At 36.6% G+C, this 19,313-nt stretch overlaps 1 protein-coding gene across 2 annotated transcripts in view; it reads left to right on the forward strand.

Annotated features, from left to right (window-relative positions):
• The window catches only part of TTK (TTK protein kinase), a 42,403-nt gene that overhangs the window by 13,377 nt on the left and 9,713 nt on the right, over positions 1-19,313 (forward strand). For both annotated transcript variants that reach the window (XM_054819395.1, XM_054819396.1), the window contains exons 6-17: positions 2,677-2,820; positions 7,400-7,508; positions 7,592-7,667; positions 7,750-7,841; positions 8,671-8,770; positions 9,509-9,605; positions 10,718-10,899; positions 10,989-11,125; positions 12,623-12,749; positions 13,860-13,952; positions 18,492-18,649; positions 18,737-18,888. In XM_054819395.1, coding sequence (XP_054675370.1) covers positions 2,677-2,820; positions 7,400-7,508; positions 7,592-7,667; positions 7,750-7,841; positions 8,671-8,770; positions 9,509-9,605; positions 10,718-10,899; positions 10,989-11,125; positions 12,623-12,749; positions 13,860-13,952; positions 18,492-18,649; positions 18,737-18,888 — 1,467 coding nt within the window. The remainder of the gene's footprint in view (positions 1-2,676; positions 2,821-7,399; positions 7,509-7,591; positions 7,668-7,749; positions 7,842-8,670; positions 8,771-9,508; positions 9,606-10,717; positions 10,900-10,988; positions 11,126-12,622; positions 12,750-13,859; positions 13,953-18,491; positions 18,650-18,736; positions 18,889-19,313) is intronic.

A 19,313-nucleotide genomic window follows, 5' to 3' on the forward strand; every position in this document is an offset into this window, starting at 1 on the left:
CCATTGGTCTGCTGGTAGGAGGTGATGAATGATTGCCTTTGCATCACTCTTTTTTCCTTTTTTGTTTACTTACTAAACTTTGAGTTGTTTCTTGCTCTTGGTCTTCCAGTTCTCTAGACTATTCTAGACTATGTTTGCTCTAATATCTGGAACAATAGACCCTCAGTACTTTGGGCCAGTAGTCCACAAAGTTCACCTTGACTAATGTCACTTCTTTCCTATTGTGTGTAGGGAAGGTGGCCCTGGTACTAGGTAGCAGGGTTATGCTGCCTACCCAAAAATGTTTAGTGAGCATTGTATGCTTATTAAAGATAATAAAACAATAATACTTCAATAATAAAGATATTGTCAAAGAAATGTAGTAAAGAGAACCTACTGTAACTTAAGTGTAGAAATATTACTAGTGGTTGCCAATTACTAAATTAATCTTTCTGTCACAATCACTTGTGAATTTAATTACCCTATGGCTATGGGATGTGTTAATGCAATAGTTTCTTTTACTTTGACAGCAAATAATCAACCTGAAATGAAACCAGAGGAATCAGCCACTTATGATTGGCTTCGTTTTATTTCCAGTGTGCTCTGATTTGTATCTCTTACCTTTGAGCTCCTTTGAGCTCGTCTATTTGACGCTTGGTAATGTGTATGGAGCTATAGTGTCCCTGCTGGGTGCTTCAAAGAGTATTAATGTACCATGTGAGTTGTACATTGTTACTTTAAAAGTGCTGTTACTTTTTCACTGAGTGTTCAGCTTGGGCCAGAGGGAAAGGAGGAGGGTAGCGCTTTGTTACCCCCTCATCTTGGTCACTTAAGCAGTGCTTTGGCACACCTCCCAGTTGCTTCTGGATTAATCTGTATTTCCCTTTGTATTAAGAAGAAAGCTAATTATATGTTCAGTTGCCTGTCTTGAGCAAAACTGAGCTAAAGCTCAAGTCAAAATTCTGAAATTCTGGTTGGCAAATTGATATTGATTTCCTCATAAATTGAATATTCATGACCTGAAAATGGAGTGGCACAACAAAGATGGCATTCTGTTTTTATTTAAATGCTGAATACAACTTCATTTAAATAGGTCAGATGAGGAGCTGTCTCTTCCTTACTTTTGGTGTGCCTTGGGTAGTGTGCTTGAAGCAAGATTTGCTGTGAATTGCTTGGAACTCATGGTGATATACAGCCAAAAGTAGAGTTTTATTTAATACATTACACATCGATGGATCATTCAGGCTTTTCATATGTGATGAAGTGGACTGATTGAAACTCACAGATGCTTCTGGTTTTACTTTTGTGCCTTGGTTCCTCATCCGTTAAGGGGAATGGAGCAGTTCATTTTTCACATAAGTGTTTTGGTATCATGTTATTCAATAAGGCAAATAATACTAGGAGGAATTGCTTTTCATTTTGAGTAGCAGGTCTTGTTGAAGCAATATGTGGTTACTAAATATAGCCAAAGGTAGAATGCTGGTGAAGGATTCTTATAAAGAAATAATAAGCCTATCCACTTGCTAAGGATTTGGAAGAAAAATAGTATTTGATTATATGATTAAAAACAGTCATAACAAATAAGCACAAAATAGATTTAAATGAAATCATAGGCAATCTTATTTTGGCATTACCTTGCTTCAGTGTCCAGCATCACCCATTTAATATTCTTAAAATAGGTTACTTAAGTGTAAGGTCCTAATATATATGCCCCACTCCTCCCAGTCTGAACTGCAGGTGACATTGACATCTAAATAAATTATCAATAGTGTGTTGAGTGCTGGAGACATCATGGGGCTCTGAAAATATACTATTATATAGTAAGAAGTACTTATGTATGTATGTGGCACCTATAAGAACAAAGTGGTTTACGTTTTGCTGCTTCGAAAGCAAGGACATTTGGGACTTCAAGGGCATTAACAGCTGTAACAAAACATGAAATCCTTTTGCTGTGATGCTCTCTAAACCAAGGAAAAGGTTTTGGTTTCAGTATGCTTTACTTATTTGACTCTTATATTTTTTAATAGCTGTGTGTGTACATGCTTGTATATGTAAACTGATTGCTTTTAATATGTTTTGGTAAAGTATTCCTTCTTCCCTCCCAGTTCTTTTCAATATCTGTTTATGGCACTTAGTAATGTGTAAAACTACAATGAATATCCTTTTCTTCTCCTATTTTTTTACCTGTAGTGCTTTCTGGAGTAGTGATGTCTGATTTAACAGCTGCTTTTAATTTTGATTTCTGTTAAATGCATTAAAGATGTTTTATAATGCATGTGTAAATACAGTTTATATCTTGTCAGATCTAAATGAAAGTCCATAAAAGTAGCCTTTCCTTGTTGATACTACAGAATAAAATGGATTTTTGAATTTTTGTTTTATTTAGTTACAGTTCCTGTAATACTAAACAAATACTGATAACGCAATTTTGTGAGTTCATAAAGCATATTTTGTGACTTGTTCAACTACATATGGAAAATTGACTTACATGACTCACTTGTAACTAGTTCCAGGCAGTATCTTTAAAGTAGATATCTTAAAGGGGGAAGTGCCTAAAGAACAATGGCTTCAGAGAATGATGCAAAGTGAATATAAGACAGCATGAATGTAATCACGTCTTTAAAAGTAGACCATGTTGCCCTAGTGTAACTACTTTCCATTTCCTTGATTTCTGTCTCTGTGATCATTACTACTTAGGAAATACAAAGAAGTGTAAGCAGCTCCTTCAGAAAGCTGTGGAGTGCTCTGCTGTTCCCCTAGAAATGTTGGAAACTGCTCTACAAAACTTTCATTCACAAAAAAAGCAGTTGCTTTCAGATGAGGAGAAGGAGAACTTAGGAGGTAATTGCAATTTCTTCAAATGTTTGTGTTTCTTCATGTTGTAATCCTAGATTGAAAAAATCTTTCTAATGTTTGTCCCTTCTAGATGTGAACACATAATCTACTGTTGTCTAATAAGTAATATTTATCTATATTAATTTTATTTCTTGAATATTTGGGTTCCATCTTCAATGCAGTGACTGGTTTGCAGGAGCCATAGGATGACAGATTCTCTAATTCTGAAGAGTGTTTCTTTGACTTATTGGGTATTTGTACTTTGTAATAGACTTACAGCTGAAAGTGTGAAATATGAGCTACTAGTAATAAAGAATTAGAACTGAAATGTACAGACTAAACTATACAGATAGCTTACTTTGAGGTGTATCTTGTGACAGGCTGGTGACCTTCTGGCAGATGCTTCAGTGAAGTTAAATCTAGGAGAAATAATCCATTTCAGCTTTAGTCTACAAATGGACAAAACCCATGTACATGTTGGCATAAAATAGAAGTGCTCGGCTATATTAAAACAACTGATACTGGTTGCTGGTTATACAACTTCAATAAGGGAACAGTTACTTCACGAAGCTTTCAAGAGATAGATTTGTTTGAAGTGGAACTGAGCAAAAAAAAAATGGTTTGACTTCAATATTTGAAGTATATATAACTATTCCAAGAGTGGTGCCTAACATTTTGATATTTTTGTTTTGTATAAGGACAGAATTAGTGCAAAATAGATCTGATTTCATTTCCTTGGAGTTATGCCTTCAGGAATGTAGTTTGAGATTTGGCTGGCTTCTGTTGAATCAACCTTTGTGTAAAACACTAGTTTTGTGGAGGGGACCTCAGACATCTAGCAACACTTGCAATAATAATCAGTTATAGTATTTTTTTAATAAACATTATATTTGGTCCTGTTCTGTTTTACCATTAATCAGATACAGACATCATAAATGCCACAGCTGATGTGCTGTGCCACAGGAGAATATCCTGTGGAATATCCTTCGTGGATTGTACAATTTCTATCTGATATTACTGGCTTTACTTGCTGCAAAGCTAAGGGAATACCTAGGAGAGAATAAGTGGCAAAAGCCTGTTGGCCATTTAGGAAGCAGTGAACTTTGGGGCAAGAGTAGGCTCAGTTAGTTTTTCATTTATATAGACTTGCAACATCAAGTATTTGAAAAATGCTAAGTATTAATTCAGCTATTTAAAGATAAAAGTTTAAAAGGCAAATAAAACTAGACTTGAAATATCTCAAACTTAGGGATGTATGTGACTTAAATCACTGAACTTGGCTTTAAGTGCATTTGTATGGTCTAGAGCAATAGAGATTGTTTTAATGTATGGACATTTGTCTTGTCTCCTTTGTATTTCCATTTAAAGAGCTATTTTTGAAAGCTTTTTATTTGAAAACAGGAATGCTGTATATGTCAACACGTTTCTTCACAGCTTCGAAAGATTATTCAGAAAGCTTTTAACAAGAGTTTATGCAGTTATAGTGTAGTGATGCAAATATAAAAACCATGCAGCAAGTCTAGAAGCCTTTGGTTTAACAACTCCTCTTTCATTCATGCACAGCAGTCTAAAGTATTTGACATACCAGGTACAATCAAACATGTTTAATTAGGAAAAAATAATTTAGTACTTATAGCTCATAGAATAATTTTAGAATCATCTAGGTTGGAAAAGACCCTTAAGATCAGAGTCCAACTGTAGTCTTGAGTAGTATGAGGCAGATAGGCAGTCTCAGACTGTGAAGGAATAAAAGTATTGTAGGTCACCAAGTGAATGTGAGAGTCCAGTGGTAAGCTTGGGCAAAAAATCTTTCTGTGTATATGGAAAAAGAAGTGTGGGGGGTATGTGAGGTGGTGATGGTACTAGATTGGTAAACTGCTAATTCAAAACTATGTTCGGTGTTACAGAAACAAAACCTTAGAACTGCATTATACATGGTGGTATCTGTCTCTTTAACTAAGCAGTTTGGTCTATTAGCATAAGTAGTTTATAAAAAAAATTAAGGACTAGAAACAGCTAATAATGCAGTGTTCATCTGCCAGAAGTCTGGCTTTTGCTGGGTGAAGGTAGAAGGGGGACATGAGAGGATTCAAAATAAAAAATCACATTACTTTTAGAGAACCTGATTCATAACTTAAAAATATTAAGAGAAATGGTATGTAAAAAAAGTACTTAAATTGTGACTTCTTGAGAGGCTGTGGATAGCCATGAATTCTTCTGTTGATTGGGCAAGCAAATAATTTCCTATACTGATGGAAAACAAGGCCTATGTGATGTAGAACATATTACACAGCATCTTAGTTGTCTCTGATTTTTTTAAATACATGTTCTTTGTCAGATTTTCTTTTAAAAATAATCTTGTATTGTGGAAGAGATCTTTTTATGTTAATAATCAGATATTAATTTCAACTTTTAAAAGTTTGTCAGGAAAATAACTGGATTTGAGAGGTTAGTGTATATCTGAAGGCTCTTAAAATAGCTTATACTCAACAATCTTCCTTAAATGAAGAATTAAGCTACCTTTTTTATATCTCAACACATGAACACAGCGTGTTCATGGGCAGTTACGAAAATGTTGATGTATTTCCATTAGTGTGTTCTGACTTCTTTTGGTCACTTGTCATTTCTCAGATATGCACCTTTCCTTCTTTACCTCTAGGCAAAAATAGTTTGGATGATGACATTGTCTTGAGCTGTTTATTTGTGGTTTTGAAGTTCTAAAATGACTTTTCAAATAACTTAATTTCTGGTTCTGCTTACTGTCATGTACATTGGAAATATATACTTTATTTTCACAAGGCTCATTATTAATATGACCAGGAGTTGACGCTTCATTTTAAGATTCATGTACGTCTTCATGTAAGTTTTGCCAAATCTTCAACAGTTGAGCAAGATTCTCTACTGGATTAAGATGGGGCTGGTGAATGAGCTGTTTGCTATTGCCTGCCTCAATCTTCCCTGACCTGGCAGTAGAGCACAGCTTATAAGATCACTCTCAAATTTCCTATCAGTGAAATCAACTGGTGTAATTTAACCCAAGTAATTGCTTAGACAGATTCAGTTGAACTTACCTGATATGAATTAGGGATTACTCTCTTAAGTGCTGTGTTGGCAGGCCAGTGAGGTAGAAGGACCAGCAAAAGGTCTTAGGCAACAAGTCACTGAGCTGGTAAATTCAACTGGTTAGTAGAGTTGGCCCTAGAAGGGAATGTGCCTGTGGCCTAAGTCTGTCAGGAGGTTTGGAGGTCATTTTGAAATTTCTTTCAGCCTAGGGTTTCTCAGTATGAAAATCATGTTCAGTAACTGAAATTGAGAAGCTTCTTAGGATTTTAATATGCTGTCTGTATTCAAAGTGCCTCTCTAAGAAGAAGGAGAATCTGAGGGAGAAAAATCAAGTGTTTAACTGATGATTGGTAATTCTGATGTCCTCATTCCTGTCTTTTACCTCTGACACAGTAGGTAGTTGTAGGGATTTAGTATGCAGCCTTCCAGAAACTGTACTGAAAAACCTAAAGGAGAAGGTATGCTTGTGTGTGTAAAAAAAAAAAAAAAAAAAAAAAAAAAAAAAAATTTCACCTATTTGTTGTGATTGCTACTTGTTTATTGCTTTCACTAGAACTGAAAAGGCTGCATGCTTTAAATCCAGATGGATATACGGAAACATAATGAAGGTAGCACAAAAATGTTGTTTAATTTTGATACCATGTAAATGAAGTTAGAGCCCAATAGCAAGTGTTCAACAGGAGGAGAACAGGTCAGGGATATTAATATCTTGGGTACCTGCAGTAGCAGGGAGTTTGTGAGTATGGTCTAGACAGTTGTACCTTTGAGATACTACCTCTGAAACAAGCTGGGGTTTTGATGCTTAATTTAGGATTTATTGTACTTATTTAGGCATGGGTGTCCTCATGTGTGCTGATAAATAATTGGAATGAACCACGAAAGCATCCAAATGTAAGCAGTTTTAAATCTGAGTCCTTATGGAGCAAGCTTCAGAAGCATCCTTCAGATGATGCTGTTTTGGAGTGGAGATTTATTCTTGGAATGTAGATTTGGAGAATCATTTTGCTCTGAAAGCGTGGGTTTATTCCTCACTCCCTCAAGATACTATTTAAACCAATGTTTTTGGTGGTTGTGTTCCTCCTTTAACATTGTAGAATAAGATTAACAGTGAGATTTTTCAGTTAGAAGTAAACTTTCTTGGATAGTCTTTGGACATCTTGAATCTCCCTTTTATGTGTTTAAACTTAGTTTACAACTATAGCTGTGTAGAAAACAAGTAGCTAATATATTTAACAATTGTTATGGGCCATTTTGTGCTTATTCTGGAAAGCTCCTTCTGGTTCCAAGTCTGTGTTTGGATTTTTCTTTTTTTCATCTGAGCTATTGTATCTTGTATCTTGTATCTTATATAATTATATATAAAATGTCTATCTAGATCAGTAGAAAATGATATGTCATTGATACTAGATTACTGCAAATGTGTGTATCTTAAGATTTCACTTGTTATGAAAGAACTTTTTTTCTTTTGAAACAAATACAATCTACAGTATTATCTGAATAATTGTAACTCATTTACCTACAGTATCAAGTACCCAAGAATCTGGACTTCATAACATAGTTGGAAATCACAGAAGCATAAAAAAGAATGATTCTGGTGAAAATTCTTCTACTGTTACCAGACTCTTGCTTGGGTAATGGCTTGATTTCTTATTTAATTTCTTAAAACATCATTTAAACCAAACACAAACATTGTGGGTTTTTTCCTTGCCTTCAGGGAGGAGAAGTCACAAGAACTTGATGCTCTAGTTAATTACCACAATCCATTAAGACCACTAAACAAATCTAACCAGGTAAAACATGTAACATTTTGCTTAAAAATCTTAAACTTCTCATTCTACTTTACACATCTGATAACTTTCAATTTGCTCTTAGGCCTACCCCTTTGGGAGGGTTCCTGTTAAACTAGTAACTGATGCTGATGATGTGAAGACAGATGTCCCACTGACAGCTAGTGTTATGAAGAGGTATGGTTATTGAGTTTACTACAGCACAACAGATTTTAATATTCCTTTTCAACAGGGTTTTTATTGGATAGTGGAAATGTCAGATGTTAATGTTAAATTGATCTAAAGATTTTTTGATGGATAATCACTCTAACTGCAATATGTATTATAATAACTAACTTCTGATCTTAATACTCACATTCTTTGTATGAGAGCATGCAAAGATCAATTTCTTGTTCTGGCTAATCAGTAGGCTAAAAAGAAATGGCAACTAAAACAACAATAAATTTTGTTCAAAGTAACTTTACAGTTTTGTATTCCAGTTTCTAAAATTAGATATAAGATGGTCTTGTAACTTCCAAAAGATTTTTAAATTCTCACTTTTAACATAATCTATATGGTAATTATTATATTAAGTAGTTATGTTCATTTTCTTGTGAATAACTCTTCAGCAGTAGAAGAATCTACCAATTAAAATAGTACTTTGCTACATCATATTACCTGGCTGTGGCATTGCTTGAAAGTAAAGAAAAAGCTTCCCCCCTGCCCCAATCAAGTCTGTTATGCTGTCTTTAGCTATTATTGCTGTGTGATTAAATTCATGCAGAAATAGGAACTTCAGGGAGAAGTACGTAACCAAAGAGTGAAAACTGCATATTTAGCCTCTCAGAAGTTAGTTAATTTTTTTGTATTATTTCTCACTTCGCTGTCAGAGTGGACCTGCTTTTCTGTATATTTGAAACTTGTAGACAAAAGTTTTCACACAACTGCCTCTTTCATCTGGTTCACAAAAGGCAATCATTACATTATATGTTGGCATGTGATGTAATTAACAATGTTATTTCAATAGGCAAATATCCAGCTCCAAATGTACAGCCTTCGCTGCACCACTTCTGCCATCAGAAACAAAATCTAGCGGGGGTGATTCATATGACCTGGGAGACTTACAGGTAACTTAAATCTTTTAAAAATAGATATAAGGAACTCTACTGGGCTGTCCTATGGTATTAGAAAGGAAAATAGTAATACTTTTTCCAATTCAAGAAAGAAATAAGGTAGAATTCTCCTTTATATTAAGTAATCAGTTGTGAATAGAAATGTTCATTGTGGCTTTGAAATTAGAAAATTGTTATGCGCAATCAGGCATTTAGTGAGCTTTCTCTGAACAATACATCTGATGAGAGAAATGGAGGGGGGTGTTAAAAATCTGTCATGATTTATGAAGAGGCAATAAACAGATTTAATCTTGACTACAGGAGCTCTTTCAGCTGTAGTCATGAGTTTTTTTTATCATGGGAAGTACTTCACTGAATAAAGTCCATTTAATTGACTTCATTAAGTGCTCTACAGAGCTTTAAATTATGGCTTTTGATAGAGATTAATTTTGAGCTATGCCTTTTTATGTCCTGCGTACCTGTCTCCTGAAAGAAAATTCAGGCATAGAAAACGCTTAGGTCTTTGTTATAGAAACTGTATGATGGAAATTTGGAGTGGTGATGGATTTAAAAATAGTATCAGTAATACTTGTCTGTGTACTCTGCACTGTTTTTTGAAGCATATTTGCTTTGTGGTATGTTGGTCATTAATTATCATAAAGAAATGTCTTTTGGACACTGTGTTTGGGATCTCCTTTGATTCTTTTAAGACACTCTTTTTCTTGAGTCCTTACAAGAAAAAAATCTTTACAGTTGCAGATGTTAGATGAGAACAGCTTAGAAACGGCTAACAATTCAACTGTAACTCTCAAAACCAAAATGGATACCAGTCTTGGGACAAAAAGAGAAGGTAACTATTAATATGTGATTGATGTTTTAGTAGTTTGAAATAGAATAAGCATTGAAAATTTGCAGGTCTGTATTTTTAAAAACAGCATTACTAAATAAAACATTCCTGAAAAAGTAAAAAAGTTGATGTGCTTGGAATTGAGGAGCATTTAATTAAAATTTGGCTTTTGAGTGGTACCTGTGAAAGTAGTAAAAGAAAAAGCAAAGTGAAAACCCAATCCCCACAAAAATCTCCACTGCAACACTGTCCAAAAGTGTGGAGTACTGGGCCTAAAGTAAAATGCCAATGTATAGTGCTAATTCATTATGTCCTTAGCTCTTACAATACACATAACATAGGCATTGAAATAGCAACAATGAAAGGTTTCAGATTAAGACTTGCCAGCCTGAGTGTAGAAAAATGTTGCCAGAGTATCAGGTAACAGTGCTGGTTTATACAACAAAAAAGGTGGATGGTGGCCAAGAGAAATTCAAACTAGTAGCTGTATTGCACTTAACTTCTGCTTAGCATGGGATACTGCTTTCTAGTCATTTGAAAAGAAAACTGCTCAAGCATGTGAAGGAACAGTCTTAGGCTGTGCTACTTGCAGCCTGCCCTGCAAGATTCCACCAATTAAATGTCCTGTTACCTCTGCAAAAGGAACTGTGAGATGGACCACGCCTTGTCCCTTATGCCTCTGACTTCAGTTGTTACACTGCATTGTAGACTGCCTGTTGTCACAGACGACAGACTTCTAATGAGAAGTATTGCAATAACCTTATCTTAAATGCTTTATAAACCTGCTCAGTGTCCCAGTATGTTGTACAAATGATGAATATGATCTTGTTCTCTATGTTGGTGAAGGAAACAGTTGTATCTCTGTTACCGTTATAATAGTATCCTAAGATTTTGAAAAAGTTGCCATGTTACTACACTGAACTGAATATGAATCCTGAAGATTACATTAATACCTTTTAATGCCTGATTCCAGTAAGTCAACTGTGTTAATCTTGTTCTGATATAGAAAATGAGGTAAAACTCCTCTAGAAACTATGGGATGAATCTGCCAGAAATTGTTACAAGTACTAAATATCAAGTCTTTTTAATAATCTGATTTTCTTTCTTCCCCCCAGAGAAAGTCCAGCATCAGAAGCTGAAGATACCAGAGCCAAGGAGTCTGGAAAGTCAACAGCAACAATCTAGTTTTGGAGAAAGCTATAGAAAGCAATTGGATCAGATTAAACTAAACTGTGTTAATGCCAGAAAAAAATGGCCAATTCAAGAAGCCATGACACAGAAAAGCTGCTATAGAGAGGTAACAGCTTTCACATGTTAAAGTAATTTCTGTGTTCTTAATTGTGGCTCCTTGTGTGGAAGAACAGTATCTTTCTTTGCCCTCTGTAGGGAAAACAATTGAGCCTTGAACAATCTGGTCATCCTGTTTCAAGAGGTTTATCACCACCAGATGCTGTTTCTAAGAAAAGTGATCCATCACATGCTTGTGGAACACCAAGCACCACATATAATGACTATATGGACTGGTAAGCTACTTTGAGCTGCACACTCATGAATGGTAGTCGATCTCTGGAAAGACTTCAGTTTTTAACAGGGTTTCTTAAGCTTTTCTGTTCAGATAGCAAACAAGACTTCTGAGTGCTTCTAACACTTGATGTCAAGTGTCTGACTTGAAGATTCAGATTGCATTTAGGGAACTATGTCTCCTGGTCAACTTTTCAGCATTTGGAAGAATACCATCAAGTTACTAAGTCCTTATTACAGCATTTACCTCTTTCTCTGTTCCGTGCTACATGACACTCTTTTTGGATGCCTTGTTTTTTGCAGCTGACAGACTTTTCAGATTGATAACTATGTATCTGTCTGGTTCCCATGATGCAAGTATCTTGGGGTTTTAAAAAAGAAAAAGCGTAAGAAATCTAGAGGCTTGCAGAATCAAGCACTCAAGTTAGGAAATGCTAGCATTTGTTTATCCATGTGATCTTAAATTAGGGATAAACCCCTGTGCATATGTTGATAAATCTTTCTAATTATATGATTGCTTACTATTTTCATAAGTCTCTAGGATGAATCATATAGGTCAAGGCTGTATGATGTGTAAGCACTGTTCGTGTTGGTAGGATCTCTGTTACTGCAAATGTAAAATACATGCAGTGTATGAAGCACACAATCTCGTGATGGAATTTAATAAAAGTGGTCCTTGAATAGATTCTGTTCTTGCTTCTTTCAAACTTTGGGATTTTTTTGAAATTAAATTCTCACACACAGTATATATGGCACATAGTAAATATGCAGAATTGTTGAGTGCTTTTATGTTCAGTGATAACTGCTTTTGATTGGTTTTGACTTTTTTCAAAACTTTGTCATTTTATTCTCTACAACAAAGTCCTAGGTGTAAATTATTTTCCTGTTATGATCTTAGCATCAATTTTTGTAAACACTGGGGGGAAGTATATTTGGTAATATAACTAAATATATAGTAGACACATCAAGGGAACAAATAAAAAATATTAAGGATTTCTTGCAGTCTTTAGTTTTCTTAAACATGATCTTTCTGCTCATATACAGTGTAGCTAAAGCTCTCAGAAAAACTCTTGTGGTTGCTTTGAAGTTGTCTCAATATGCTCATTTTAAAAACAGTATCCCTTAATTTAAAAAGGTTTTTGAATAAAGAACAATAAGCTAAAGAAAACTAATGGTGGCTCAGACTGTCTTGCTGTCTTATTATTATGATGCTCTTCTAGTTATATGGTGCTTTCATTTTCCAGTTTGTGGGGAGTGCCAGCTAGTATCTGAAGATGGGGATTTAATTAGTTACTGTTTTAAACTATAAAATACTTAAGAAATATTTCTTAAGTGTACTTCTAAGTCAAGAAGTTGAAGTGATCTTAATGCTAATTATTGAATGTAGCAGAGGCTTGGGCTTTTGCTAGTCAATAGGGTTTAGCTGAAGATTTCAACTTTATTAGAATAATTGTAAAACAATACAACTAAATGCAGATATTGTTCATAATTTCCTTTAGTTTCAGAACACCAGTTGTAAAGAACAACTTTCTACCAGGATGTCAAATTTCTACTCCCTACAGCCAGCTCCCATATTTCCTACCACATACTCCAGCAACTCCATTTCAAAATCAAGTTGGCTTGCAGGTAACAATTTTAGGCTCTCTTCTGCCATTTTTTCAGTTCATATTTTCATTGGAGACTACTTTAGGTTAAATATATGCATGTGCGTCTATAACTTTTTAATCTGAAGTTGCTATTCATCTTTCTGGATGAGTAATGGAAAGTAGTCTGTATTGCTCATTCTCAAAATAACTTTCTTCATATGTGTGTCTGAATTTAGGTAAAGTCAGTCAGCTCTTGAAAAATCAGTTCAGTTGTGTCAAAATCCTGAAGTCTTTGTCTCAAATCTAAGCCTTTTCAGATCCTTCTTCATGACAGAGGCAAGAACTAGTCACTATTTTTGTTCTGCTATACTTGTGTAGTGGTACTACAAGTTACAGTGGCGTACCCAGAAAGAAAAGCAGTGTGTGTTAGAAACCATAACAGTCTGAGGGAGGTAAAAGAATGAAGAATTAAATTTCTTCTCCATTTTGTTAGACTTCACAAATTTTGATGCACTTGTAGTGGCCTGAAATCATGTAAAAATGGATTACCTTAGATGAGTTGCTCATTCAGGTAGGGATCTTCCCAACTGTAGATAGAATTGGAGGATAGATTTAAAATTCCTACCAGAGGATTAAGATTTAAAACTTGTGGTTGTTCTACAGCTTGGCGTAGCAGGTACGGGCAATGCAGGCTGTTTCAGCCTCACAGCACTGAAGTCTGCTAGCTAGTAGTTAGCTTCAAATAAAATAGCAGGTGATTTGAGTAGAGCTCTAAGTTAGTTGCATGCTGTAACTGTAAGTCTTAGTCTAGTTTCCAATCATATCTGTAAAGAGGGAGGTGTCTGTAATGATCTGAGAAACCTTATTAAAGAACACCCTGTTCTTGATTTCCAATGTGAAGAGCATTGGTATCTTTTCTAAGAGTTGTGATGTGACATGCCAGGTGATGATCATTATACAAACACTCTTACTATGGGGATCTTTAGCTTTCAAGACAAACGTATTTAAAGTGTGGCAAAGCTAAACTTTAATTTTGTTCAGAAAGACCAAGACAACTTAAAGCTTATTAACTATTGATACATATGCAGCAGAACATGGTAGAGATCTACTTTTTAATGTTATTTTCTTAACTTTTTCTGTATGTATGCAGGTTCCAGCTTCTATATCTTCACATGAATGTCTTGCTATCCAAGGAAAAGTTTATACAATATTAAAACAAATAGGTAGTGGAGGCTCAAGTAAGGTAAGATGCTCTTTTGTCCTTTTACTGTCATTCATTTACACAGTAGTAGTTGTATTGTAAACATACGTGTTGAAGTCATCTAATGAGGAGTGTCTAGTACTAGCTCTCTACAAAGTGTTTGAGTGACCCAGAGAATTTAGAAATTTGTTGTTTTAATGCTGCGGTTAGACTTTCTCTCTCATGGATGCAGAAGAAACATAATGCACAGATAAAACAGCATTGTACTAAATCTAATCTGAGTCTTCAGGTAACTGGCAATTACAGGATGTTAAGCAAGTACGGTTCATTTTAGTGGAGAAATAAAGTAAAAACAGTGGGTAGATAAAAGGGGGGTGCTGAAGTAAAAAATAGTGAAGAGAAATTTTGAACAGATGTTGTCAGAACACTGAGCAGAAGTTACAGAAATAAGAAAAAAGTGATCACCCAACTCATGAGCATCTGAACTATCACTTAAATCAGTAAACAATGGTGGGAGCCCACTTCCTTTTGGTTTCTGCATGAAGGCCTGAAGGTAGATTGTGTATGCTCTTGAAGATAACCGTTTCTATGGTGGAGTGAGTATTAAAATTCGTAACAAAATCAACTCTAAGAGATGTGCTGCAGTATTAATGTACATCTTAATTTGAGAGATGGCTGTTTAGGGCAGTGTGGTTACATTGCTGGGAAATGTATGGCTTGTAAGGTTGAAGGTTCCTGAAGTGGACAGACCATCCATTATTACTGAAATCTTGGGAAACTTGTGAGAGAAATGGAGTGTGAGTATGACTGAAGTGGTGAGTAAACTGCTTTTTACAAGGAAAATTAGGGTCACAGGAGCTCGAGAACCAGCTTTGGCAAAATCTTTTTCAGAAAATAAAGAATTGTAACAAACAACACAAGCAGTTTTGTGCGAGTTAGAGCTCTCTTGTGTCTCCCACACCTCTGCTTCACCTGTATGCTTCTGCCTGTGAAGGCTGTATTACTAGTCACAGGGACAGCCTAAAAATTCTGTAAGGGAAATTTGATACACACATTGGTTAGTAGCAGACCATGTACTTAGTCTGCAGCACAGGCAAAGTGAAATGGTTACTCTTGGTTAATCTGAGGCACGCAGTGAAATACAAGTTACATACTTAAGTTAAATGATAGCATTTCTATTTAAAACATTTTTTTAAAAGTATCCTTTTGACTTGCCAAAAATTCCCCAGAAAGCCTAGTAAGAGCTAGTTTTAGAACTGTGTATTTCTAATCTTATCCTTCAGTTCAATTCACTAAATCCTCTGGTGTTTTGTTTAAAATGCACGGATTTTCCTGAACTGGCTTGAAGTGTCTGAGATGGTACTTAAGGTTGGCCTTGTTTTATAGCTTTTCAATTTTTTTAATTAAAAAATATTTTTTAGTTGTCACTTCATCAGTAGCTTAATGGAATGGAATATGCTCCAGCTCTCATGTTGCAATTACCATACTCACTTAAAATAGGCTTTGTCCTCCACAAAACTGAGCGTAAAAATGTGTGCTCTCAGTGACAAGTATTGTCAGCAGTATGTATACTTTATTGGTTTTCAGGTATCTCACAATCCAGTAAAACAGTCACAGAAAATAAGATTAGAACTTTGTTCAAAAATCCCAATATGTGTAGATTTCAGAATTTTAAACACAATCATTTATTCAGACTTGGCTTATATTTATGACCCTCTGTGCCTACTCTTTATTTTGGTTTCATGTCTGCATATGAAGGAACTGACAGAACCAGAGTGGTACTGAGCAATCAAGCCATGTGTCTTCTAGTGATAGAAGTCTGGGTGTGTCATAAGAGATGGGAAATCACTTTTAATCGTTGTATATCTTACATGATTCTGTTAATCCAGAGACTAATAAATTGAAAAGACTAACAGAATAGAATAAGAATAGAATATTTCAGTTGGAAGGGACCTACAACAATCATCTAGTCCAACTGCCTGACCAGTTCAGGGCTGACCAAAGGTTAAAGCATGTTAAGGGCATTGTCTGAATGCCTCTTAAAACACTGACAGGCTTGGGGCATTGACCACCTCTCTAGGAAGCCTGGTCCAGTGCTTGACCACTCTCTTGGTAAAGAAACACTTCCTAATGTTCAGTCTAAACCTCCTCTGGCACAGCCTTGAACCACTCTCATGTGTCCTGTCACTGGATCCCAGTGAGAAGAAAGTGCAAGAAAGACATTGAGCTGTTGGAGTGAGTCCAGAGGAGGGCCATGAAGCTGATCAGAGGGCTGGAGCACCTCTCCTATGAGGACAGGCTGAGAGAGTTGGGATTGTTCAGCCTGGAGAAGAGAAGGCTCCGGGGAGACCTTAGAGCAGCCTGCTAGTGCCTAAAGGGGGCCTACAGGAAAGCTGGAGAGGGACTGTTTACAAGGGCTTGCAGGAATAGGACAAAAGGTAGTGGCTTTAAGCTGAAGGAGGGTCGATTTAGATTAGATGTTAGGAAGAAATTCTTCCCTGTGAGGGTGGTGAGGCACTGGAACAGGTTGCCCAGAGAAGCTGTGGATGCCCCCTCCCTGGAAGTGTTCAAGGCCAGGTTGGATGGGGCTTTGGGCAACGTGATCTAGTGGAGGGTGTCCCTGCCCATGGCAGGGGGGTTGGAACTAGGTGATCTTTGAGGTCCCTTCCAACCCAAACCATTCTAGGATTCTGTAAGAGCTCAGCACCTTCCTCTCCATGTCCTCTCCTCAAAGAAGCTGTGGAGAGCAATGAGGTTGCCCCTCAGCCACTGCCTCCTCTCCAAACTAGACAAACCCAAAGTCCTCAGCTGCTCCTCAAAGGACACTCCTTCCAGCCCTTTCACCAGTTTTGTTGCCTTCCTCTGGATGCATTCAAGGACCTCCACATCCTTATTAAATGGTGGGGCCCAGAACTGCACACAGGACTCAAGGTGAGGCTGCACCAGCACTGAATACAGCAGGACAGTCAGCTCTTTTCACTGGCTGGTTATGCTGTGTCTGATGCACCCCAGGATGCGGTTTGCCCTCTTGGCTGCCAGGGCATGCTGCTGACTCATATTGAGCTGCTGTTGACCAGCACCCCCAGATCCTTTTCTGCAGGGCTGCTCTCCAGCAGCTCCTTTCCCAGGTTATACTTGTCTGGTGTTACTCCATTCCAGGTGTGGAATCCAGCATTTGTCCTTGTTAAATTTCATGCCATTAATGATTGCCCAATGCCCCAATCTATCTAGATCCCTCTGCAAGTCTTTCAAGAGAGACAACAGCACCTCCCAGTTCTGTATCATCAGCAAACTTGCTAATGATGCCTTCAACTCCTGCATCCAGATCATTGATAAATATATTGAATAGAACTGACCCTAGAATTGAACCCTGACAAACACCACTGGTGACCAGATGTAGCCCTATTCACTTTGAGCTCTGCCCTTCAGCCAGTTCTTCACCCAGCACACAGTGAACCTGCTTATCTCACAGTTGGACAACTTGTCCAGAAGGCTGCTGTGAGAGACAGTATCAAAAGCCTTACTAAAATCCAGAAAAACTACATCCACTGCCTTCCCTTCATCTGCGAAGCAGGTGCCCTTATAGAAGAATATCAAATTGGTTAAACGGAACTTTCCTTTTGTGAAGCCGTGTTGTCTGTGCTTAACTGCATTGTCCTTGAAATGCCGTTTAGTAGTACCCAGTTATGATTTTTGTCTGATTTTTCCAGGAACTAAGGTTAGACTAACAAGTCTGTAGTTTCCTGGGTCTTCACTCATGCCCCTGTAAATTGGAGTAACAATGGCTAGCCTCCAGTTGGCAGGGACCTCCAGGAAGAAAAGCTTCCTGTGTTGGCAGCATACAATCGTAGAACGAGGTAGGATGGAAGGGACTTCTGCATGTCACTTGGTCCAATGGTCTGATTAAAGCAAAGTCAAAATAGAGCAGGTTGCTCATAGTTTTTTCCAGTTGAGTTTTGAGTATCACCACAGATGGAGATTTCACAGCCTCTCTGGACAACCTGTTCCCCTGTTTGATTACGCAATTATAAGTTTCTTGATATGTTATTGGAATCTTCCTTGTTAGCTATGCCTGTTACCTCTCATACTTTGATGGTTCAAGAGGAGTCTTTTTCATACTTTCCCTTTAAATAGCTGAAGGCAGCAATAAGATTCCCTGTAGTCTTCTCATCTTAAAACTGAACAGAATCAGTCTCTGAGCCTCTTTTATGTGCCATGTAGTCTAACCTCCTAAACCATCTGGGTGTGATGAAATGGATGTGCAGTGGCAGGTCAAACACCCGTTGGAGGTGTCATTTTGCATTCTTTGTTAGGAACAGTTCAGACTTGTGATCAAATACATCTAGTGAAATATGTGGTACCAAGGATGGTTTCTGATAGAGGGTTGTTCCTGTTGTAACTGGTGACTTCTTTCTTAGTTTTTTCTCATGCTGACTTGTATGGACTTTGTAAATTTAGCATCACTTCTTCCTTTTAAAAAGGTACGCTTTTTTCTTTGAAATTCTGGCTGTGGTGAGATGAAGGACCATAGTAAATCAGAATTAGAATTGAATGAAGTTACTAACTGATACTGTTTTGCAGGTGTTTCAAGTACTGAATGAAAAGAAGCAGCTGTATGCTGTCAAATATGTGAATCTAGAGGAAGCTGATCAGCAGACTGTTGAGAGCTATAAGAATGAAATCGCTCATTTGAGTAAACTACAGCAACATAGTGATAAGATCATCCGCCTTTATGGCTAGTGAGTAAACACTAATTTTATTAAACTGGTATCTTTTGATATAAAGAAGTTGCCTTAAATTTTAACATAAGTGTATTTATTTTTTAGTGAAATTACTGATCATCATATCTACATGGTAATGGAGTGTGGAAATATTGATCTCAATAGCTGGCTCAAAAAGAAAAAGAACATTGATCCATTGGAACGAAAGAGCTATTGGAAAAATATGCTGGAAGCTGTTCACACAATCCATGAATATGGTATTCTTAAATAATTCTAGGTATTTGTATAGGTTTATGGTAGAGATTAATATGAATGTGCTTAAATTTTGGAGGTGGTACTGCTCTTAGTTTTGATGTAAGCTTAGTGATCTTCAAAGATGGGTATTTAATGTATTATGAAAAAAAATTTGAAACAAAAGCCAAGAGTAAATCTTTGTGCAGAGGTAGACTTACTAACTGAAAGGGCTCTCCAAGTATCACTGCTGTATAATGCTTTATTTTCTGCTGTTGCAAGGAAAGAAACTTTTTTCTGTATTACTGTGGTGTATACTCACAAAACTGCTTGTTCTCCATTAGGTTCACATTTCAGCCACTTACCCTCTCCAGAGCAGTTTTGACATTAATGACATCTTTTACACAGCTCTGTCTACTTTGACCTAGTGTTTCAGCTTTTTGTCATAGTT

This window comes from Grus americana, chromosome 3, assembly GCF_028858705.1.
Source record: "Grus americana isolate bGruAme1 chromosome 3, bGruAme1.mat, whole genome shotgun sequence".
Taxonomy (NCBI): domain Eukaryota; kingdom Metazoa; phylum Chordata; class Aves; order Gruiformes; family Gruidae; genus Grus; species Grus americana.